Source organism: Physella acuta, unplaced genomic scaffold, assembly GCF_028476545.2.
Source record: "Physella acuta isolate Inbredline_101_S28 unplaced genomic scaffold, ASM2847654v3 ptg000197l, whole genome shotgun sequence".
Lineage (NCBI taxonomy): Eukaryota > Metazoa > Mollusca > Gastropoda > Physidae > Physella > Physella acuta.
Genome location: NW_026731716.1, coordinates 494,357 through 519,782, shown reverse-complemented (window position 1 = coordinate 519,782; position 25,426 = coordinate 494,357). Strand labels below are relative to the sequence as shown.

Sequence of the window (25,426 nt, the reverse complement as noted above, 5' to 3'; positions counted from 1 at the left end):
TTTGTCGAGAATAGCTGGACATTTTAAAAATTGTTTAAAACAAAAACAGGAAACAATCTGGGACAAAGTAAACAGAGGTTTGATAATGTGTGGGTGTACGGAGAAAAAAGGGTGCTGGGGGGGGGGGAGTGTTCATTTAATTTCATGGTTGGTATTCTTTGGTTAGAAACTTGACGTGGAAATTAGCAGCACATCTTTAAAAAAATGTTGAATATTGAAATCACTAGAGTGGTATGTTTAATTTCGTCAGGTCTGGCGGTTGTTGGACGAGCCTACGTTATTGATGGAAGTGTTTTCGTAATTGGAAAATGTGGATACTCAGAGATGGATTGGGGGTCGGCGTGGTCGAGTCGGTAAAGCTCATGGTTGCTAAACCGAAAAGTCTCGAGTTCGAACCCTCGGGCAGATGAGGCTCTAGGAGAGACAACTCCAAAATCAAACAACTGCTGCCTTATAGTTTGTTCTTGGTTTGACAAAGACTATGGAAGCAAATCCAAAAAGAAAAGCTGGCTGAAATCGGAGTCAATGGCCTCAATGGCGCATAACCAGTTGACACGCAATCCTTAATTGTGATGGAAGCATGGTCGAGTCGGCAAAGCTCATGGTTGATACATTCGAAAAAAGTCTCGAGTTCAAACACTCTGGCAGATAAGGCTCGATTCCTCCCAACACTAAAAATTAAGAACGAAGAAGAAGAAGATGTGGATGGTTCTAAATTTGGTGCAAGCTAAATATTTGTGAAGGTCATCTAATGAGGTAATAGGTGGGGATAATATTGCTAAAGTGAGTTCAGTCAAACATAAAAGTATAACAAGCTGAAATAACCACTGCCCCCAAAATTGCATAGAAAATCTAAGTCCTCGTCTGAAGTAAGGGGATGGGGCTGTGTCAAGCCAGGTTTGACTGAGAAACAGTTGTTCCTGGTACATGTTTTATTTAGCATAACAAGTATATTCGTTTAATAGAAAAATATATTATTGCATTGTCATCGGAAACGAATGTACGTGGAAAATTTGAAAAAAAAATCGGTGCATTAAAAGTGGGTAAAAATTGAGTTACTAGATTTACCACAAACCCACAGATATTGTGAACGAGATTTTAACGTTCCAGGGTATACCGGTCACTTTCCACAACCACGTTCCTCCCCCTCCCCCTTTTCCCCTTAAAATGACGTTTTTTACCCTTTTTTCTCCTATTTATAGATAACTTTATTGACAAGCCCAGGACAAGCCGTCAGTTGTGGCGCACTATCAAAGCATCCGGCTCGACAGACTTTGTAGTAATGAACCAACAGCTCGCCGGCCAGATACGTCAATAAACTCAACTATGAAATTCCGGAAACGGGTTTGGCGTGTTTCCGGTCTGAAAGCAAAGACAATCTCAAAGCGTCCTTTCACCATTACGCTTACAAGGCCTCTAATTCAGTGCTACACCAGTGCTGATGAGTCGTTGCTGTCCTTGTTTATGTTTGATATAAAAACTTAGAGTGGTTATTTTTAAAATCTTTATCTCGATCCTTTAACCCACGAACTGTCAAGTGCAACTAGTCTGTGGCGTTCGGGCATTTTTAGAGTTTTTCGTATGCTTGATAAAATTGTCAAAATTTAGTATTGAATGAAATCAGAGACCCCTACATGTATACATTTTCTGAAAGTATATTGGACAAGGAATCTTTTGATACACAAATAGTTTGTTTTTATTTTGTGTATGTTGATAGTGACCTTGACATTTACAAGAAGAGTAAAATTTGACTACTCAACTTCTGTATTCAACCCTCCCTAAAACCCCCCAAAAAAATTCCAAGTCTCATAGAAACTACATTTTTAGATACTAGAAGTCATTAGTTTTAGATAATACATAGTTTTATAAACTAATGTTGAAAAGCGATTTTGTATGAATTATTTCATTCATGACTTTTACTTTGCGATCATTCAAAGAATTACAGTAAAAAGGCATGCATTTTCATTATTATAAATCTAGTTTTTTATTAAAATATGGCCGCATTTGCGCGGTTCGCTCCGCGTGACGCGTAAGGCCGCCTTTGCGCAGTTCGCTCCGCGTTACGCTTAATCTTTACCCTAGGTGGCACGCGATCTAAAAAAACGATTTTTTTTTTCGTGGTAACAATTTAATGTTGACATAGATCTAGATCGAGTTTAAGTGTATTTATATTATTTCAACACCTAAGAGTCTAGATATAGTACTTGTAAAAAAAAAAAAACAGTACAGTGTAGTGTCAAGGAAAGTTTGTGAGGTCAGATGGGCCTAGATAGTCCTAGATCTAGCAGCAACCTAGCTAAACCAAACTGTCCTTTAACCTTTAGGCCTAGCTATCTAGCATCCGTGATAGTAGATCTAAGTCTATATTATTTATCCTATGTGAACTTAAAAAAAAATTTCAATTTGCTGGAGGGGAGAGGAGGGGGGAGAGGAGGGGGGGGGGGGTGGGGGGGAGGAAGAGAGAGGTGAAGACAGACGATCTCGTGTGAACGACTATGACGTATGCTTTAGGCCTGCTGAACACACAGCGACACCGTGGGCCGTGGTGGGATTTTCCACTCACGGGATAGTAAACGTAAGCCAAGCAATCACGCCAGTGACGATGGTTGGAAATTTTATTTAAAAAAAAAAGAATCATAGTCTACGTCATATTTTCAATATGAAAAAAAATAAACCGGTAGTGATCTCCCCTAAACTTTCTCGAATATTCTTATATAAAACAACAGGGGATGGTAACTGGGGATATAGTTATGATTTTTAATCCATTTTAAATACTTAAACTTTTAAAAATAGAATAGAATCTCATAAAAAAAACATTGCGCACCAAGCAAACGCCGAATAAAAACGCGTATAATAGTGCGCAATATTATTAGTACTTTAAAAATTTACATTAGTTTTTTGAGAAATCGGAAGTAGCGTAAATTACTACTTCCAGTCAACGGAAATTACTCAAAATTTAACAGAAGGTAGAGAATTAGATCTTTTACTTACATGTGAAATTTCATTTATCTATCTGAAATAGTACTCAAGTTATAGGCTTTTGAAAAATTCAAAGTAGGAAAAGTACCACTTCCGGTTATCGGAAATCGCTCAAAAGTTGATACGGATCTACGATTTTGATAAAATACTTATATATGAAATTTCATCAACCTAGCTGTAACGGTACTCAAGTTATCGTGTTTACACACGGACAGACACACAGACACACACACACACAGACATACGGACAAGATTGCAAAATTATGTTTTTCCGTATCAGTGAGGTGTGAAACGTTGAGATTTGTAAAAATCTCGATTTTTTTTTTTTGCACGATTACAATACTTTCTCTATACTTCGTATATACGAGAAAGTAAAAATCTAGCTAACCCCGGGTTCGAACTCTGAACTCCGGGTCAATGAACTTCAGATTACAGCTGGCACACTGTTGACTCAACCACAGCGGATGTGATGAAAAGGTAAAAAGTAAGCATTTTCAATTACAAGATGGCAAATTAAACCTGCGAGATGCGTAGTCTATTCTTTAGGGGCCACGCTTTGCGAGACGCGTAGTCACTTCGTTAAAATATCTTATTACTGAAATAAAGACCACAAACATGAATGTCTAGTCATCTCTTTATTTTCTCACTGTATTTAATCATATAAAGAAGATCTAAGGCTATTTTCTAATCTAGATTGACGATCTCCGGCTTTAGACCGACATTTTCATAGTAAAAATACTGAGAAAATATTCACTCCCGTTTTAAAACGAAAATCAAAGCTCATGTACAAACAGAAAGCATTCCAATACCGGAAACAGGAAGGAAATTCATTTTTTAATAGTTACTTCCCCTTAACCAACGTATATTTATTCATTCGCATTTTTAACCGCGATTTTAATAACGGCCGATTTAGTCGGCCGTAACACCACAGAAAGGGGAATTACGGCCGATCATCGGCCGTAATGACAGTTCGTGGTGAGATATTCTTTTGACGTATTGTCATTCAGGTCTCCCAGTCACATACGACTGTAAGCATTTAAGTAGGAAGTTGGAATTTTAGAGAATTTAATACAATTTGTGAGAAAAGCTGTCAGCATTGCACCCTTTGTGAAAGTATTTGTGACACATTTAGCAGGGTCTGTTGAGTAGTTTCATGCTAAATACACACCCAGTTTTATTACCAGAGTTTCTTCCGGGCATCTCTTCAAAGAAAGTCTACCGCCTACCCGAACAAAATGGAATTTATATAGAAAATATACTTTTAACAGTGTCCCCCCCCCCCCCCCGGAAATTTCATTCCACCCCCCCCCAACACCGGAGAAAAAAGTCTGAAAGAAACACTGTTTATTACCCCTTACCTACACCGATGTGTAGTGAGTATTAGTTTCAATAAATAATAAAACGTAGATGAACGAAAAACCCCACTGAAATATTACCCCCACATGTGCGATAATACCGTTAAATAAAACGATTGTAGAAAATCTAACAACAATGTTTGTTTACATACCTCGCGCCACAACTGCTGGAAGAACGAGACCGGAAGTAAACAATACGTCAGCCATCTTGCTCCGCTGATGATCGCTGCCTCAGCTGATGATTTGAACTCTCCCATTTTGTACTTTGTTTCCCAGAGGCGGGGGATGGTGCCCTCTGTGTTTGTGGGCAGCTGGAAGACCACCATGGCGTACCTGAAACAGGTGGACAGTGTGAGTGGGGGCTGTTCTACTCACGGGGTGTATTTGTTATACGTGGAACAATAATAGAATCTTTTTAAAAAGAGGTGTTGTTAGGTTACTGGTAGTTTACTAAATACACATGTCTTGCTTATGTCAATGTTAACCCTATACCTAACCCTAGTCCTGCAATACGCCTAACATTAATTTCAACCGTAAAACTATATTTGAGATTACAACTAACAACCTAACACTCCTATTTTCGGAAGTCTATTACTGTTCATCGGTATACCCTATTGTCTCGTTTGGTAGATCGATATGATTTAATAGACGCATTTTAAAAAGAGATATCTGGCTTATTATTATAGCAGTTGCATTTTCAATATCCGGAATCATTTAAAGACACTTCTGAGGGCATTGGAAGATAACGCGAGTTTAGACGTAGATCTAGCACCCACTTAGAAAATGTTGGCTGTCAGTATTAAAAATAAAAATTAAATATCTTTTTTTCTCTATTTTAAGCTATTGTGAATTATGCGTTATTGGATCAACGTGGTGTTCATTCCTATAGCTGGCTAGTCATCAACAACTTCTCAAGGAGTGTTTGCTTTTAGAAGTTTTTGTCATACATGGCTCAGGAACTATGCTGCGCTTTCGATGGATTAACGTAAGTTAAGAAAGAAATAATTCTTACATGTGGCACGGTGGAAACACTTTTGGATTTACTTAATAAACGCACCACCAGTGAGGCTTGCTTAGTGAAGTCACCATTGGGGTGTCCAGGACTTCACAGGGTATCTCATATCACAATAGGTGTGGTTGGTTAAGACGGTGGAGGGTTGTGGAACTAGTACGAATGTGTTATAAGTTTTAGAACAAACTTCTGTGTATTTCTTTACCAAATCATCCCACGTGTGCTGTCACAACAATACATTACAAAGATACAAAAAACTTACTTGTTTTCCATATCCAGAGCACCCCCGTCCATAGACTGGAAGTCCACCGGCAGGCCGCACTTGACGTTGAAAGGGTGGGTGATGCCGCTCACCTGCAGGTAGGTGCGGATGTTGCCGGCCGTTATGGACAGCAGGAGCTCACTCAGGGTACACCGGACAACTTGCTTGACGCGCATCGCCGCGCTCAGGCTGGAGAAACACAAATATTTATAACACGATACGTCACCACAAAAACTGACATCAGAACATAAATATTTAGGTTCATGGCCCGACACATGTCTTGACATCTGAACACAACTATTTAGGTTCATGTCCCGAAACATCGCCACAAAAACTGACATCTGAACACAAATATTTAGGTTCATGTCCCGACACATCATCTTCACACGTGGTGCTCCGTGTAGGCAGATGGAGTAGATGACATCAGTTAGTACGACATGGACTTTTAAAGGGATAGCATGGTAAGCACTGTACCCAGCCGTCTTTGGGGAGTTTGTGAAAAAATGTGTGCGTACTTTAAACAATAATCCCAATTTCCATCAAGTATTAGGATAACGCCAACGGAAAATTTACGTCCGAACCAAAGACAGACTTAGTTACACTACTCAGAATATTTTCATAGCAAAGAACAAAGTACAGTACGAGGCGGGCCACCTTTTAGCACTTGCTCCTTGTAGTTTCACAACTAGGTGACATGGCTCGTATAATGAAAACAAACCAATTTCGTCAACAAAAATTAATTTAAAAAAAAATAACCTCGTTTTTAAAAATAATAATAAATTAAAAAAAAAACCCCAGCAACCAAAAAAAAGTGGATCGCACTGTTTCCAAAAAGATACTAAAAATGTAATATTTCTTTTTCGATTTATAATTATTGTCTGAAAAATATAATATTAAACACGGGATAGAGAGGGCAGATAAGCGAGAACGGGGTTATGCACTTATCAAAAGGAGCCCGATAAAACAATTCGATTAGCGGTTGGTAGATCAAAGACAGATGAAAGATTGTTGGGGAAAACTGAAGCATCAGCATGTAAAGAAAATAAATCGAACACTCGACGGAGAGAGATGAGAATGACGGCGGCTGGGGTTAGAGGTCAGTCAGTGTAGAAGTGGCAGTGTGCCGTTTTTGTTGGTCATTGGACATTGGTCTTCAGTGGAGGTGTTTGTAGACTGGACATTGGTCTTTAGTGGAGGTGTTTGTAGACTGGACATTGGTCTTTAGTGGAGGTTTTTGTAGACTGGACATTGGTCTTTAGCGGAGGTTTTTGTAGACTGGACATTGGTCTTTAGTGGAGGTTTTTGTAGACTGGACATTGGTCTTTAGTGGAGGTTGTTGTAGACTGGACATTGGTCTTTAGTGGAGGTTTTTGTAGACTGGACATTGGTCTTTAGTGGAGGTTTTTGTAGACTGGACATTGGTCTTTAGTGGAGGTTTTTGTAGACTGGACATTGGTCTTCAGTGGAGGTTTTATGCACACTGGGTGTTGGCCTTCAGTGGGGGTATTTGTGAGGGTATTTGTAGACTGGACATTGGTCTTTAGTGGAGGTTTTTTTTTGGATTGAATATTGGCCTTAATGAATGGACTTATTTTTAAATAGACATAAGTTCAAATAGGAAATGTATTTTAACGTTTTTAGCCTGGACATTGGTGTTCAGAAATAGGATCTCAGAGTAACCACTGTAAAAACGAGACATTTTTAGAATGATATACTCAGGACTTAATTCTAAAATATTTTGATCGCACGGGTACAGTGAGAGTCACAGGGTTAGATAACTTAGATTTCAGGTCGCGTGGATTGGTTAAGGTTAAGAAAGTAAACATAACAGCCTACATAAAAACATAGCTCGACAAACACTTCCTGACATGAAACTTAACACAAAACTTGGCACAAAGCTTGACATAACGGCAAAAAAAAAAAAGAGCAACAACAACCCAACATAGTAGCCTTACACCAGCCAAACGAACCCAACTCCGTGATTGAGTTGAAGAAAACCCAACTCTGTGATTGACTTGAGACAACCCAACTATGTGATTGACTTGAGAAAACCCACCTCTGTGATTGACTTTAAAACAACCCACCTGAAAGGTTCCGACCAGGCCACGACCATCTCGCCAGACGAGTGGACGTGTTGGCCGTGTATCAGGTTGACGTCCTGACCGCTGAACAGGTACCGCGACAAGAAGGTCACCGGCCCGGAGAACATCACCTTGAACGGTGACGTGTTGGACGCCTCGGAGCTGAACGTCGACTTCCGGTGTGTCGTCTGCTGGGATAAACAAGAGGGGGGGGGGGGTGAGTACATGGGGTATGTCGTCTGACTAGTGCCGGTCTAATTTGTGTGTCATACATAAAAGAATGTTATCCCCTAATAAACATTAGGTGGAATTATTTATTTGAAGCAAATACACTTTTCAAGTTAAGAAAAGCGTTTGTTGAGTCAATGGAGATACGGGTTACATCACCTTCTGTGAATCCACCAGGGCGTTCTCTAGCACATGCACAATGGAGACTCCGTCTGTCATACACAGGTGCATACGGAACAACAGGACCGTGTCCCGGGGCTCACGGAAGTTGTGTAAAACCTGTGGGGGGGGGTAGGAAGGTTAGTTCAAAAGGTCAAATCTTGTTTTGTTTGGCGGTTGTTTGTAAATATACACGACACCAGTAACCCATTGAGAAATATATATATATATATATATATATATATATATATATATATATATATATATATATATATATATATATATATATATATATATATATATATAATTTGGGTATAGGATTGCAAGAAAGTTTCACCTGTATCTCCCACAAAGGGTGGTCTAAGGACAGGGGCTGAGTTGCCATCTTGGAAATAAATTGCTGGAGATCCTCCAGTGTTTCGATGTACCCCGGCATGTTGTACACATGTTTGGCCAGGATGAAGTGTCTGTCGGCCACCCAAGCTTGGCCACAGCAGAATGGCACGACCTATCGAACATATTTTGTTTCAAAAACATTTTTTTTTTACTTTCGTCCAATAATAAGCTCACTGTTTTGTTTTCATGTTTTTCATAACTGCATTTTAATGACATACATTTATTGCACCATAGACGGTAAATTATAAGCATAAGATGTGTTGTGAAATCTAACTCGAAAAGCTGTTGTTGTCAAGACACGTTTGGAAATAAAAAATAGCCTCTAATCTTTTCTGGTGTTGCAACACACTCTAATATGTTGGCTTTAGTAGTGCTGTCTTGTGAAGAAAGATTCCCAAACCAAATGTTTGTTGGCCGAACTATATCAATATTAACAGGGAATTAAGTTTACCGAAACTGTAATCGTAGGACTTTTAATTACAGACATTTAACTAATTAAGACATCATACACATTTTAAACCTGCATCAAAGATAATTGCCCGTTCCTGTATGTAATAGTTTAAAAATTAAATTTCATTAAATGTTACTTAATTATGGGAACACTTGCAAACAATAGAACAACACACAAAGTGTAAGTAGGAGAAAATACTTTACCGCATACACAACCCAAGTAGTCTACTTGTTACAGTTTAATAATGAGCAAAAAATGTAACACAACTTTAATAGTGTCTTGACCAAAAGATTTAGGACAAAACTCAACACTTTTTAAGATCAATACAATACTGGCTTTAATATCGTTGTTTGTGTTTGAAGATATAATAGTGTGATCAAGCTATTGGCTACCAATAAAAAATAAACACAATCTACAAAGTTAGCTTAATGACCATCACAACAACCATCCGTTACGTGTGGTCAGGTTGGTCAGTCTCATTTTGATACTGTTACGGCTACCAGATAACAGTGAGACACGACTGGTTAAAGGACAGTCTATAAATAGGTATAAATCACTTGAGCCTGGTAATATGTGAATTAGTGCACGATTGTTACGTATTGTTACGTGACATCACAGTTAAAAGTAGGTCAGATTGGGATGTCGGGGGAGGGGGGAGGTGGCTTTTTAAGTCTAGCATTGTAAAAATACCAATCCAACATCATTATGCACGAAAAAAAAAACGATTATATTGAAGACTAATTTTAACGACAAATCATAATACATATGTAAAAATGGAGATAAAAATACAGGTGCAGATCAATTATAATCCAGGTAAAAGTCTAACATTTCTAGAATCTAAAAATCAAATGTTTATATTATCATATCTGGCAGGCATGATTAGCGAGACCAATTTTCTTCCCTAAGGTGTAGATAAAAGAGTGCCTACCTTTTGTGTGAACCTGGGGTAGATCTTGTGTCCGTGTCGGTTCTCCACCGAGAGCAGTCGCGAGTCGATTAAGTTCCGGATGCGGTCGGTGTCGAGACCCTTCTGCAGGACCATAAGGCTTTGCGCCACAGAGTTACCAGCGCCAGACCCTCGACCCAACCACATCAACTCCGAACTGGTCAAGTGGGTGTGGCAAAAACAGAGACAGCAGCGCCCCCACAGGGTCGGGCCGCAGCAGCACAACCAGCTACACAACCTTTTGAGGAGGACAACGACCGGCACGATGACTAGGATGATGACGAGAAGCGGCCAGACCAGGACGAAGGACACCAAGAAGACAAGAATGGCGGAGAGGATGGCTAAACATAGACTGGAGTCGGTGTAGTGCACGATACGGCTGTATGGAGCGTTGGGGAACCCTAACTTCACCTTCAGATCTCGCTCCGCTTCCCGAAGGTGAAGGTCGCTGACATGCGGGTCGGCAACATCTGGAAGATCTAGACAGACGTCAGAACGTGCGTCTGATGACGTGAAAGAAGACGAGCTGGGGACTTTGAAGAGCGGGGAGAAGGCCGAGTCGGGCGTGCTCAGCTGGTTCGTGTAGGAACGTAAGCGATCGCTGGAGGACGGCGTCGTGGCCTTTCTAGCTTTGATCGGGTCCATGGTAGCTGAGGTGTACATCTGGGACGCCGGGCGCTGCTCCGTCTCTTGTTGCTTCGTGCGGGGGAAGGTCTGCACATAGGGGATGGACTGCGGCCGTTGGGCTGGCTGAACGTACTCCTGATCTTTTGATAACCTCCCCTGCTTTGAGATAGATTCCCTGTGCTTGGCCAACAGAGGCTCTTCAGCCGCTGTTTTGTGGCTCTCAGCATAAGGGATGGAGCGGCGGGGCTCTACACTAGGGACTGATCTCCGGGGCTCTATGCTGGTGACTCGGTCGTCCAACACTTCATAGTCTACTTCTAAGGGATCCTGGTCTATATGACCTCTAGAAAACTTTTTCCTGGGCCTGGAGGGCGTGGTCTGCCTGGGGGAGGAGGATGCAAGACTGGAGGGCCGGGTTATGGAGTGCAGGAGTTTTAAAGGATTCGAAGAAGATGGTTTCGCCGCTGTCGTGGAGGCCGATTTGGACAAATCCGGCGTGGAGACGCCTTCTAGGGAAATCTCCCCTTCAACGCGCGCGTCTTTCCGTTTGACGTCCGTCTTCCGATGTTGCTGTTTAGATTGCTGCATAGTTGTCGATGCTGTTCCGTCGTCCTCGGTCAGCGGCGTCTTGTCGTGGTTCAGGTCACGTGACAAAGTTTTCGAGTGCGATTTCTTTTTGGCGAGCTCCGCGGATTTGGCCGCGCGCTCGGGGTTGATTTCCCTGGGAGCCGAGTGAGATCTGGTCTTCCTGTCTTTGACGGGTCTGCTCCTGTCCTGCACCGTCACCGTCTCGGCGTCCGTCACAGCCATCGCTACCTTCTCGAAGGCGATCTTCGCCTGCGACAAGACGGACAGCCGGCGCTTGAATTTCGGCGAGTCCGGGATGTCTTCACAGATAACAGATTGTTTTTTGCTATCTTCACGCGACAGCCGAATAACTGGAATCGACGCCCGCCTGTCCGTACCTGACCCACCGGTTGGGCTGGATGGGCTTGTAGCGCCGGGGTCGGGGGATTTAGTCCCGTCTGCTGGGGTGTCACGTGGTCTTGAGGCGCTACGAGCCCGGCGTTTGTTTTTCGGTGTCTGCAGCTTGGAGGTGTCGGCGCTCTGAGACTCTTTGCTTTTGCGGGAGGGTTTTTCGTCAAGAATTTTTTCCTTCGAGCCTGTCTTCTTGTCGCCTTTAGATTTGGAGAGCGTGCCGTCTTTAGAGGAGGATTTCGTTCGCTGTGTAGGCTCGTCTTTTGTTGGTTTCGCTTTCTTGGGCGGGTCATCCTTGGACGACTTGGGCCGAGATTTGACGTCGTTTGTCCGCCGGGGCTTAGGGCTCCCACCCTGCTGTTTGAGACGCGACACCACGTCGCCCAGCCCCATGGCGTCATTGGGGCTGAGAAATGAGGGGGAGCTCTTGGAGGGCGTCGTGGCGCCGCCATGGGCGCTGGTTTTAGATGTGGATTTTCCGTCCTTGACAGTGCTGCGGTCAAGGTCAGGGACACGCTTGTTCGAGGCACTAGTCTGAGGCTGTCGGCCCCCCCGGCCTTGGGCGCTGTCCATCGAGTGGATGGCCCATTACCGCTTTCTACACATCGCTGAAAGCAGAAAAAAATATGTAAATAATGTAGGAAAACAAATCTTCAATACTTGATTACATCTTAATGTATTAGGGGCATCAGCATCACGGCAATATTTTAATAGCTAACGAAGCAATGATTTATTTAAATGATGAAGTGTTCCCCGGACAAATGCCTAAACACCATTTAAGCAAATTTAAACATCGTTTCTCCCAGCTAAAAAAGACAAGCAACGCTATAGATAAAAGGCCAATTTGAGCTAATTAGTTTAACATTATTCAACTTAAAGACACGCGAGCTTAGGTGAGTACAAATTACGTGTCTACACGTTCTGTGGAAGATGGATGGCACTTTGTAACCTACATTTGTCTCAGCATCTTGTTGATACCAGAAAAAAGTCGGTCAACGAATCAGCAGTTATGTAAAGGCTTTAAATTCTATCAATCACAATAAATGTTCGTCTAACGTCAGTGGGGTATTAACCTCACCCCGACCTTCTCAGCCTCACTCACACATTCATAGCCCCCCCCCCCCCACCCATCCACACATAGAACTAGTCCCCCCTCCCCCATACATATTTCTAGCACCCCATCCCCTCACCCCCACACATGTATTCCTAGCCCCCCCCCCCCCCCATCCACCCCCATCCACCCCACACACACATATTGCTAGCCTCTTCTATTTTCGAAAACCCGGACTACTGGTTTGCAGAAAAAAAATGTTTTTACAGCTTTTCGTACTTTTTTAATGCTAATTCCTCTGTTATCATTTTAGACCCTCTCGACTTAGATACTTTTGCGTAAAACATTACGAATTAGGTGCCTGTTTTTATACTTTTTAGACTAAACAGGTATTTTCCTGGACAGATGCGCTATGGGCTGACGTGTTTCAATCGGGCACTAATGCTTTGTAAACCGATTTTAATTTCTAAACCACAGATGACGTTAGGTCCTTCTCCTTCTACTGGCGTAAATGACAACTGTGCTAATGACGAGGTAACTGTACTACAAGTACAAATGACAACTGTGCCAATGACGAGGTAACTGTACTACAAGTACAAATGACAACTGTGCCAATGGCGAGGTCTCACAAGTATCAATGACAACTATGCTAATGACGAGGTCCCTGTAACTGCCTCAACGATCGACGATGTTAAGTGACCAATGCAATGTTTACATTAGCCACACATTAAAACAGGACGGAAGTGGTTAATAAATGGATATTTAAATCTAGAGCTATTTCTGGCCAATACATGTATGGGACTACTTAGGTTCAGATAAAATCGACAAACCAGACCCAGAGAATTAGATCACATATTTGGTTGAAATCTGCAAATCTTCTGCTTAGTATCAGTCGTCTGATAAGCACGTTCTTTTCACGGCTTATCTTCTGTTCCGTGCATGCCACCAAGGTTACTAAGGCTACCAGCACCCACAGCTACCAGCTACCTCGGTTACTAAGGCTACCAGCTACCATGTATACAATCAATAAATAAACCACGAGTTTCGCCATTGATTCATTGTTTAGAGATTCAAAAACCCTTTTTAACTAGCCCAGAAGATACCAATCCTGATCGCTATTTTTGAAAGGTTATAAAAACATTGTCTGTGACGGATTTTAAAATAGTTGGCAACCACATACGTACGCCACATCAATCAAATACTCCACTTTGAAGCCAATTATTTTAAGTGCTAATTCTAGGCGGAAGCACAACAGACAAGCGACTCAGTGTAGCGTTACACCTCCCCCACCCTGCACCAGATGTAGTGCTTTTATAGCTGCAGTTGTGACCCAGTCAGCAGAGCTAAAAAAAATAATCGAAGTTTAATCAAAAGATGAGGACATTTTTTTCTGGCTAGAAATATTTGATCAGGAAAATTAAATTTCGAACGTAAAAAAAAGAAAACGTTGGAACGTCTTTTCGTTTATTTTCACAGTTATCAGCGGCATTGTGGGAGCTTAGAAACTTGATAGCTGGTTGAGCTTAGAGGTTAGTCACGTGACATAATTAACTCTAATGAACTGAAGCGGTGTAATCACACACTGACGTGGTATTGGAGCTACTGTAACAGTGTGATGCAGTGAAACCACAACAAACATTTGACCTGATTTAACACTGCTTTCAACAGTCTCAGAGGACAATTAGGTGCGATAGGACCATGGGGGGGGGCGATAGGACCATGAAGGGGGAGGAGATGACCATGGGGGGAGATAGGACAATGAGGGAGGCGAGGACCACGAAGGGATGAGAAGATGAGGTGGGGTGGGAGGGGCAAGACCGACGGGGAGGCAGAAAGGGCTATTTCACTTTTGCTTCCTCTTAACATTTCTCTCGTTTGTTAATGAACATTTGTACTGTTTGTAATAATTGAACTACTCTACCCCAGCCCTCGCACACTACCTCCACCCGTTAGTAATAGTTGACCTACACCCTCCACCAGTTGGTAATAGTTGACCTACACCCTCCACCAGTTGGTAATAGTTGACCTACACCCTCCACCAGTTGGTAATAGTTGACCTACACCCTCCACCAGTTGGTAATAGTTGACCTACACCCTCCACCAGTTGGTAATAGTTGACCTACACCCTCCACCAGTTGGTAATAGTTGACCTACACCCTCCACCAGTTGGTAATAGTTGACCTACACCCTCCACCAGTTGGTCATAGTTGACCTACACCCTCCACCAGTTGGTCATAGTTGACCTACACCCTCCACCAGTTGGTCATAGTTGACCTACACCCTCCACCAGTTGGTAATAGTTGACCTACACCCTCCACCAGTTGGTAATAGTTGACCTACACCCTCCACCAGTTGGTAATAGTTGACCTACACCCTCCACCAGTTGGTAATAGTTGACCTACACCCTCCACCAGTTGGTAATAGTTGACCTACACCCTCCACCAGTTGGTAATAGTTGACCTACACCCTCCACCAGTTGGTAATAGTTGACCTACACCCTCCACCAGTTAGTAATAGTTGACCTACACCCTCCACCAGTTAGTAATAGTTGACCTACTCTACCCCAGCCCTCGCCTAAGTGACCTACTCTACCAGTTCAGAGAGAAAAAATACCAACGATGCCACATTACGTATACAGTACAGCGGCCTTTGCCCACACTGTTTTGTGTCCAATAAGACAAGTTGTTCGGCCAATTAATCCAGTCGGGTTATATTGTCACTGACATACAGATGTAGCCATACAGATGTAGCCATACAGATGTAGCGATACAGGTGTAGCCATACAGATGTAGCCATACAGATGTAGCCATACAGATGTAGCCATACAGATGTAGCTATACAGATGTAGCCATACAGATGTAGCCATACAGATGTAGCCATACAGATGTAGCCATACAGATGTAGCTATACAGATGTAGCCATACAGATGTAGCCATACAGGTGTAGCCATACAGGTGTAGCCATACAGATGTAGCCATACAGATGTAGCCATACAGATGTAGCCATACAGATGTAGCCATACAGATGTAGCCATACAGATGTAGCCATACAGATGTAGCCATACAGATGTAGCCATACAGATGTAGCCATACATAGGTAGCCATACAGATGTAGCCATACAGATGTAGCCATACAGATGTAGCCATACAGATGTAGCCATACATAGGTAGCCATACAGATGTAGCCATACAGATGTAGCCATACAGATGTAGCCATGTAGGTGTAGCCATACAGATGTAGCCATACAGATGTAGCCATACAGATGTAGCCATACAGATGTAGCCATACAGATGTAGCCATACATAGGTAGCCATACATAGGTAGCCATACAGATGTAGCCATACAAGGGTAGCCATACAGATGTAGCCATACAGATGTAGCCATACAAGGGTAGCCATACAGATGTAGCCATACAGATGTAGCCATACAGATGTAGCCATACAAGGGTAGCCATACAAGGGTAGCCATACAGATGTAGCCATACAGATGTAGCCATACAGATGTAGCCATACAAGGGTAGCCATACAGATGTAGCGACAGATGTAGCCATACAAGGGTAGCCATACAGATGTAGCCATACAGATGTAGCCATACAAGGGTAGCCATACAGATGTAGCCATACATATGTAGCCATATATAGTCGTATTATAATTCCATCTGTAGTGGAGCCATTTTTTTAAGCAACGAAAATAAAATCGGAATGGGTTGTTATAATTATCTAGCTTGGTCATTGACATCTACCACATACAGGGACACACGGTCTGAAAGGCCATTGGTAGATCTGTTTGACTTTAATCATATCACAGCCTTGACTATTGTAGATGTTTGACTTTAATCATATCACAGCCTTGACTATTGTAGATGTTTGACTTTTATCGTATCGCAGCCTTGACTATTGTAGATGTTTGACTTTTATCGTATCGCAGCCTTGACTATTGTAGATGTTTGACTTTTATCGTATCGCAGCCTTGACTATTGTAGATGTTTGACTTTTATCGTATCGCAGCCTTGACTATTGTAGATGTTTGACTTTTATCGTATCGCAGCCTTGACTATTGTAGATGTTTGACTTTTATCGTATCGCAGCCTTGACTATTGTAGATGTTTGACTTTTATCGTATCGCAGCCTCGACTATTGTAGATGTTTGACTTTAATCATATCGCAGCCTCGACTAGGATTTTTAGAGAACAAGGTTTCTTTCAGATATTTATCTCCGAGTGTGGGGGAGGGCACTTGAAACTTCCGGGGTGTAGACTGGTTAGAGTATTATATTTTCTACCCATATTTTTTTCTCTTCTGTCCGGTGGGGGTGGATGCTCTGGGGAGGATGGAACACCCCGGTCAGATGCCTTTAAAACACTGAGAACACTGCAATCTGTATGTGCAGCACTCCACCCCCCTCTGTATATGCAGCACTCCACCCCCCCCCCTCCCCACTCTGTATGTGCAGCACTCCAACGATAAAAGCCGGTAAGAAGCGCCGCAGTGTTTTCCTGTGTGGAAAGAATTCCCCTAAGACGCAAGAGATGCATATTCGCTCTTTGACCTTTCTATCAATTTAGCTCGCCTACCCCTACCCTATCGGGCTGTCAACAATGCTGCAAACGAAAGGTTTTTAATCGGCTCACAATAGAGGAAGTAAGTGTTTAAACAGATGACAAAACTACGGTGTTTAACCGGCTCACAATAAAGGAAGTAAGTGTTTAAACAGATGACAAAACTACGGTGTTTAACCGGCTCACAATAGAGGAAGTACGCAGTGGCGTAGGCAGGGGGGGTTAGGGAGGGGGTCATAACCCCCCCCCCCATAGACCCCTCGGTATATATATATATATAGTATGAGGGGGGGGGGGTGCAAATCGAAAGTTTGAGGGGTGGGGGGGGGTGCAAATCGAAAGTTTGTCCCCGGATAAAAATTGGACCCCCCCCCCCTTGAGACGATCCTGGCTACGCCACTGGAAGTACGTGTTTAACCAGATGACAAAACTACGGTGTTTAACCGGCTCACAATAGAGGAAGTAGGTGTTTAAACAGATGACAAAACTACGGTGTTTAACCGGCTAACAATAGAGGAAGTAGGTGTTTAAACAGATGACAAAACTACGGTGTTTAACCGGCTCACAGTAGAGAAAGTGTACGTGTTTAATCGGCGCACAATAGAGGAAGTAGGTGTTTAACTAGATGACAAAACTACGGTGTTTAACCGGCTCACAATAGAGGAAGTGTACGGGTTTAACTGTATGACAGAACAAAACAAAGCTGAATTTCTAACCTTCTTCATTTGTTTTTTCTTAGAATTGTGTACAGCCTTACAGATTAAATGCTGTTCAAACTGTATAAATAATTGCCTACGTTTTAGCCCCCTAGTGCTTTATCTGGAGTGGGGGCGGGTGATATGTTTACGAAATTTGAATCCTATACACAAAACGTAGGAAACATTTCGATCTAGAAGCCACGCCCCTCTGACCCCTAGGCTACCCACGTGATCATTTATTTACCTATACACACCTTTGTTTATACGCGTGTTCCTTCAATTCAGCGAAAATACAATGTTGCTACATTACAAACATCCATTTGAATTCTTGTTGCTAAATTACAAACATCCATTTCAATTCTTGTTGCTACATTACAAACATCAATTTGAAGTCTTGAATAATAAAAATGTGTGCTAATTCACATAGTTATCTAATTTAAAAAATCCTTTCTGTGTAGAAAAAAAAAACGGGTAAATGAAGCAGGACGCAGATCTACACAGTACACACGATAACATTTCGCGGTGTGTCTGAACTCATGTCAGTCCCATCTGCAGACGGAAACTTTAAGTGGCAGATGGGTTGAGATTTGCTTGTGATAGGGTGGGTTGGGGTTTGAATCCACTTCTAATAGGCTTCCCACCCCGCTCCACACACACGCGCACACATCCTCGCTACCTTAAGTACCCCGAAGCATTTCAAACGGATGTTACCATAACATCTAATTTTTCAAGTAATTCTAATAATAGTTATCACATGTCGTATAGTGATAGTATGGCTTGTATATTCCTTGAAATAAAATAACTACAACGTTGATTTCTTATTGCATAGTAGACAAACGGCTTTACTTTTTAAAGATCGTCATTATAGAACAATCTAGCACAACATTCACTGAATAGGGGTGGCTGTAGACGTACTTAAGGTACCTCGTTGTTTAGTGAATTAAGGTAATATTGAGGTACTGCGTTGTTTAGTGACAGAAGAGAATATCCTGAACGGGAAAAAATTGAGCACTCACCCTTATGATTTATCGTGTTAAAAATTTATTTCTGCAAACAAATATTTGACACGACCTAACTTGGGCCAAATTCTCAACCGGCTCTACCTGCTCACAGATGCACGTGTGAGTTAATATTGAGCTAACAGATGCGCGTGAGAGTTAATCTGGAGCTAACAGTAGGGTAACAGCTAGTTTAATAAGAAACTTTAGACTCATTACTAACTTGATAACATATAAGAAACTTGTCAATACACTAGTAAATCAAACAAAAAGTCGCAGGTATGTTACGCCATTTTGGATCGCATGTGAGTTCATTATCTTAGAAGTCACACTTCTCCGTGCCGTGTCAGGTATTCTACACACCGTGTTCACACCTGGAGCACGGCCAATCTTAGACTAATTACCTGTGTAGCCTGTCAGTGTGTAGTCCAGGGTGTGTAGGTGACAGTGGTGAGTGTGTACACGAGAGAAGCAAGCAGTACTCACGTGACTGGTCTGTAGGTGACGCCGTACACGCAGACAGGGGCGGTAGTGTGCTCACCTAGACATCGACTCGGAGTGTTCTCGCACTTTACTAAGCTCACACATCTCACACTGGTGCTGGGCCGTGCTCTGAGAAAACACGGTACGTGCAAACATTACACCAGGGCGCTGTATGCTCTTCGTTACATCATCGTCTCCAGAGTAAGAGGGGGGGATCGGTTTTATTATGTCTATTCTTAGAACACCGCTCATAGATTGCCACAATATTCCGATCGGTCTACTGAGTATAGGTATTATCGTTAAATCGATACACCGTAATATATTTTCTTTCATATATATTGTGCTTACATTGAATATTTCGTTACCTTTGAATTACATTGAAAGAGATGGATTTTATGTCGCTCGATAGCATGTAATTCTTGGGCCTCTATTTGTAGAAGTGGTTCCATGACAAACGGCCTCAGATAAGACATCGCGGCTTATCCGTCCCATCCTTCTCCCATCGAGAAACTTCTATTTTACTTATAAAATCAAAGTTTTACAAGATCAATTAAAGTTAAGTTTGAAGTTTTTAGGGGATTAGAATTAAACTCTGAACACGCCGAATTAGACTGGCCTACCACTAGTCTATGGCATGTTGCCGTATTAGACTGACCACTAGTCTATGGCATGTTGACGTATTAGACTGGGCTACCACTAGTCTATGCGATGTTACCGTATTAGACTGACTGACCACACACTAGTCTATGGCATGTTACTGTATTAGACTGACCACTAGTCTATGGCATGTTACCGTATTAGACTGACCACACACTAGTCTATGCCATGTTACCGTATTAGACTGACTGACCACTAGTCTATAGCATGATCACCATTGCCACGATAAAGTTGATGAGACAGTTATAACTTGACCATTTTTAATTATTCACGTTGTTACTAAGTAATTATGACCTGTCGCCATCAATCGATAACTGCCGGCAACAGGTCAAGATCAATAAATAGCTGTTGGGATTCAGACCGGCTTTAATCTATAACTGCCGGCATAAATCTATCACTGCCTGCAACAATTAACAACTGCCGGCACCAATCAAAAAACGCCCGGCCTCGAGCAAAAACTGCCGGTTTCAATCAGTAACTGCCGGCACCAATAAGTTGCTGCCGGCAACATTCAATAACTGCCGGCAGCCAAACGACTGTTTAACAAGCGTTAGTATTTAGACGACATGAGTATTGTACGCTGTCTCTAAATAATAAATATCATACAGCCGACGTTGACTGCACCCCTAGCTACTAGTTTTATACTGCTAAGACTGTATTACATTACAATCCCGAACAGTAAGCTTCAAAGCTGTTGGATTATACCGCTAAAGCTGTGGAGCAAACATATATAAACAATGAGCCTCAAAGTGATTTATGAGCCGGCTGTCTTTGATGTCGGTAATTATTTATTTAGGTCGCCCTGGTCTGGTGTGTGCCGGATGGATCCCAGCTTAAGATTTGTGGAACTTGATTTCTCTTTGGACAGCTATAAAGCCCCCCCCCCCCTCCTGCCCCCACATCTTCCCCCGCCCTGAACACTGACCAGCAGTATGGAAGCAGAACAGAAGTAAAGAAATAAATAAGTGAATCAACTGGAGCGATGACGTCAGCATGATGGATGGGACATTATCTCCCCTACCGGAACCTGGTCCTGAAAGTGCGATCCCGTCAGGCTAATTGATACATCCGTATTGTCCACGTGATCAATGTGACGCCATCTGCGAGCGTGGCCGTTAGATCCATACGTGGACTGAGTTTACGAGATACATGTTTAATTTGTGATGAGTTTATATAGTTTACTTGATACATGTTAGTTTGTGTTAGTTTATATAGTTAACCTGATACAACGAATCCATGTTTAGTTTGTGTAATATATATATATATATATATATATATATATATATATATATATATATATATATATATATATATATATATATGAATATGTATATGAATATGTTAAGTGAACATTGACGAAGATGAGGAGCGGGAGGGGGGGGGGGGCTATACATGGGCTGATAATTTCTCTTGATCAGAAACTTGCGGTGGGTGGATAAAATCCCCGCTAGAAACAGCTGAGGTCACCGTTCCATCAGCCATCATCAGACTTAGTTTCCCACTCACACCACATCCACACAGATTGGCCCTCTAGCTAGTAACAAACATAGACCAGATCTCTATGTTGGAACAGGTTGTAAGTGGCCAAAACACAAACTTTCCCAGTAACAAGTTGTAAGTGGCAAAACACAAACTTTCCCAGTAACAAATTGTAAGTGGCAAAACACAAACTTTCCCAGTAACAAATTGTAAGTGGCCAAAACACAAACTTTCCCAGTAACAAATTGTAAGTGGCCAAAACACAAACTTTCCCAGTAACAAGTTGTAAGTGGCAAAACACAAACTTTCCCAGTAACAAATTGTAAGTGGCAAAAACACAAACTTTCCCAGTAACAAGTTGTAAGTGGCAATAACACAAACTTTCCCAGTAACAAGTTGTAAGTGGCAAAAACACAAACTTTCCCAGTAACAAATTGTAAGTGGCAAAAACACAAACTTTCCCAGTAACAAGTTGTAAGTGGCAAAAACACAAACTTTCCCAGTAACAAGTTGTAAGTGGCAATAACACAAACTTTCCCAGTAACAAGTTGTAAGTGGCAAATACACAAACTTTCCCAGTAACAAGTTGTAAGTGGCAAAAACACAAACTTTCCCAGTAACAAGTTGTAAGTGGCAAAAACACAAACTTTCCCAGTAACAAGTTGTAAGTGGCAAAAACACAAACTTTCCCAGTAACAAGTTGTAAGTGGCAATAACACAAACATTCCCAGTAACAAGTTGTAAGTGGCAAAAACACAAACTTTCCCAGTAACAAGTTGTAAGTGGCAAAAACACAAACTTTCCCAGTAACAAGTTGTAAGTGGCAAAAACACAAACTTTCCCAGTAACAAGTTGTAAGTGGCAAAAACACAAACTTTCCCAGTAACAAGTTGTAAGTGGCAAAACACAAACTTTCCCAGTAACAAGTTGTAAGTGGCAAAAACACAAACATTCCCAGTAACAAGTTGTAAGTGGCAATAACACAAACTTTCCCAGTAATAAGTTGTAAGTGGCAAAAACACAAACTTTCCCAGTAACAAGTTGTAAGTGGCAAAAACACAAACTTTCCCAGTAACAAGTTGTAAGTGGCAATAACACAAACTTTCCCAGTAACAAGTTGTAAGTGGCAAATACACAAACTTTCCCAGTAACAAGTTGTAAGTGGCAAAAACACAAACTTTCCCAGTAACAAGTTGTAAGTGGCAAAAACACAAACTTTCCCAGTAACAAGTTGTAAGTGGCAATAACACAAACTTTCCCAGTAACAAGTTGTAAGTGGCAAAAACACAAACTTTCCCAGTAACAAGTTGTAAGTGGCAAAAACACAAACTTTCCCAGTAACAAGTTGTAAGTGGCAAAAACACAAACTTTCCCAGTAACAAGTTGTAAGTGGCAATAACACAAACTTTCCCAGTAACAAGTTGTAAGTGGCAAAAACACAAACTTTCCCAGTAACAAGTTGTAAGTGGCAAAAACACAAACTTTCCCAGTAACAAGTTGTAAGTGGCAAAAACACAAACTTTCCCAGTAACAAGTTGTAAGTGGCAATAACACAAACATTCCCAGTAACAAGTTGTAAGTGGCAAAAACACAAACTTTCCCAGTAACAAGTTGTAAGTGGCAAAAACACAAACTTTCCCAGTAACAAGTTGTAAGTGGCAAAAACACAAACTTTCCCAGTAACAAGTTGTAAGTGGCAAAAACACAAACTTTCCCAGTAACAAGTTGTAAGTGGCAAAACACAAACTTTCCCAGTAACAAGTTGTAAGTGGCAAAAACACAAACATTCCCAGTAACAAGTTGTAAGTGGCAATAACACAAACTTTCCCAGTAATAAGTTGTAAGTGGCAAAAACACAAACTTTCCCAGTAACAAGTTGTAAGTGGCAAAAACACAAACTTTCTTAGTAACAAATTGTAAGTGGTTAAAACACAATCTTTCCCAGTAACAAGTTGTAAGTGGCAATAACACAAACTTTCCCAGTAACAAGTTGTAAGTGGCAAAAACACAAACATTCCCAGTAACAAGTTGTAAGTGGCAATAACACAAACTTTCCCAGTAATAAGTTGTAAGTGGCAAAAACACAAACTTTCCCAGTAACAAGTTGTAAGTGGCAAAAACACAAACTTTCCCAGTAACAAGTTGTAAGTGGCAATAACACAAACTTTCCCAGTAACAAGTTGTAAGTGGCAAATACACAAACTTTCCCAGTAACAAGTTGTAAGTGGCAAAAACACAAACTTTCCCAGTAACAAGTTGTAAGTGGCAAAAACACAAACTTTCCCAGTAACAAGTTGTAAGTGGCAATAACACAAACTTTCCCAGTAACAAGTTGTAAGTGGCAAAAACACAAACTTTCCCAGTAACAAGTTGTAAGTGGCAAAAACACAAACTTTCCCAGTAACAAGTTGTAAGTGGCAAAAACACAAACTTTCCCAGTAACAAGTTGTAAGTGGCAATAACACAAACTTTCCCAGTAACAAGTTGTAAGTGGCAAAAACACAAACTTTCCCAGTAACAAGTTGTAAGTGGCAAAAACACAAACTTTCCCAGTAACAAGTTGTAAGTGGCAAAAACACAAACTTTCCCAGTAACAAGTTGTAAGTGGCAATAACACAAACATTCCCAGTAACAAGTTGTAAGTGGCAAAAACACAAACTTTCCCAGTAACAAGTTGTAAGTGGCAAAAACACAAACTTTCCCAGTAACAAGTTGTAAGTGGCAAAAACACAAACTTTCCCAGTAACAAGTTGTAAGTGGCAATAACACAAACTTTCCCAGTAACAAGTTGTAAGTGGCAAATACACAAACTTTCCCAGTAACAAGTTGTAAGTGGCAAAAACACAAACTTTCCCAGTAACAAGTTGTAAGTGGCAATAACACAAACATTCCCAGTAACAAGTTGTAAGTGGCAAAAACACAAACTTTCCCAGTAACAAGTTGTAAGTGGCAAAAACACAAACTTTCCCAGTAACAAGTTGTAAGTGGCAAAAACACAAACTTTCCCAGTAACAAGTTGTAAGTGGCAAAAACACAAACTTTCCCAGTAACAAGTTGTAAGTGGCAAAACACAAACTTTCCCAGTAACAAGTTGTAAGTGGCAAAAACACAAACATTCCCAGTAACAAGTTGTAAGTGGCAATAACACAAACTTTCCCAGTAATAAGTTGTAAGTGGCAAAAACACAAACTTTCCCAGTAACAAGTTGTAAGTGGCAAAAACACAAACTTTCTTAGTAACAAATTGTAAGTGGCAAAAACACAAACTTTCCCAGTAACAAGTTGTAAGTGGCAAAAACACAAACTTTCCCAGTAACAAGTTGTAAGTGGCAAAAACACAAACTTTCCCAGTAACAAGTTGTAAGTGGCAAAACACAAACTTTCCCAGTAACAAGTTGTAAGTGGCAAAAACACAAACTTTCCCAGTAACAAGTTGTAAGTGGCAAAAACACAAACATTCTCAGTAACAAGTTGTAAGTGGCTAAAACACAAACTTTCTCAGTAGCAAGTTGTAAGTGGCTAAAACATCTTAGATTTTATGTTGCTACAGGTTGCCAGATAAAATGTGTTCACTAGATAACTCTACAGCACATCGCGGATGAATTACCGTCCTTACATTTTTTAGGCAATTTTTTAAGGTAATTTCCTCCCTTTTTTGTATATTTATAATCAACTCTTTTCAATGGCGTAGTGAGGAGCGAGGCAGGCTGGGTGGGGGTGAAATCACCCCGCTATGGATCTACCTAGTTACGTAACAGTCTGATAAACACGTTTTTTTAAATGTAAATAAATAAATGTCGCTATCAAAGCTACACATGTTCTAAATATAAATTTAACACGGCAAACAGCAGCCAAAAGGGAACACACTAATCCAGGATATAGCGACAAACTACTATCACACATCTACGTATTCAAGAGGGTTAAAGGTCACGAAAAGACATCCCAAATAAGTGTTGTACTACTTTTAACTACTACATTTAACTACTACTTTTAACAACTATTTTTAACTGCTACATTTAACTACTACTTT

The 25,426-nt window shown here is 41.3% G+C and overlaps 1 protein-coding gene across 4 annotated transcripts in view; it reads right to left on the bottom strand.

Annotated features, from left to right (window-relative positions):
- LOC131936974 (uncharacterized) overlaps positions 1–25,426 on the bottom strand; it is an 86,656-nt gene that overhangs the window by 8,584 nt on the left and 52,646 nt on the right. The window contains exons 2-8 of one of the 4 annotated variants that reach the window (XM_059294119.1): positions 19,265–19,390; positions 9,852–12,082; positions 8,414–8,584; positions 8,077–8,196; positions 7,693–7,877; positions 5,609–5,797; positions 4,487–4,667 (exon numbers count right to left, since the gene is read on the bottom strand). In XM_059294119.1, the coding sequence (XP_059150102.1) occupies positions 4,487–4,667; positions 5,609–5,797; positions 7,693–7,877; positions 8,077–8,196; positions 8,414–8,584; positions 9,852–12,047 (3,042 nt within the window). In that variant the 5' untranslated portion in view covers positions 12,048–12,082; positions 19,265–19,390. Of the gene's footprint in view, positions 1–4,486; positions 4,668–5,608; positions 5,798–7,692; positions 7,878–8,076; positions 8,197–8,413; positions 8,585–9,851; positions 12,083–18,034; positions 18,199–19,182; positions 19,218–19,264; positions 19,391–25,426 lie in introns of those variants that run through there. The other 3 variants (XM_059294123.1, XM_059294121.1, XM_059294120.1) reach the window with 3 other exon arrangements.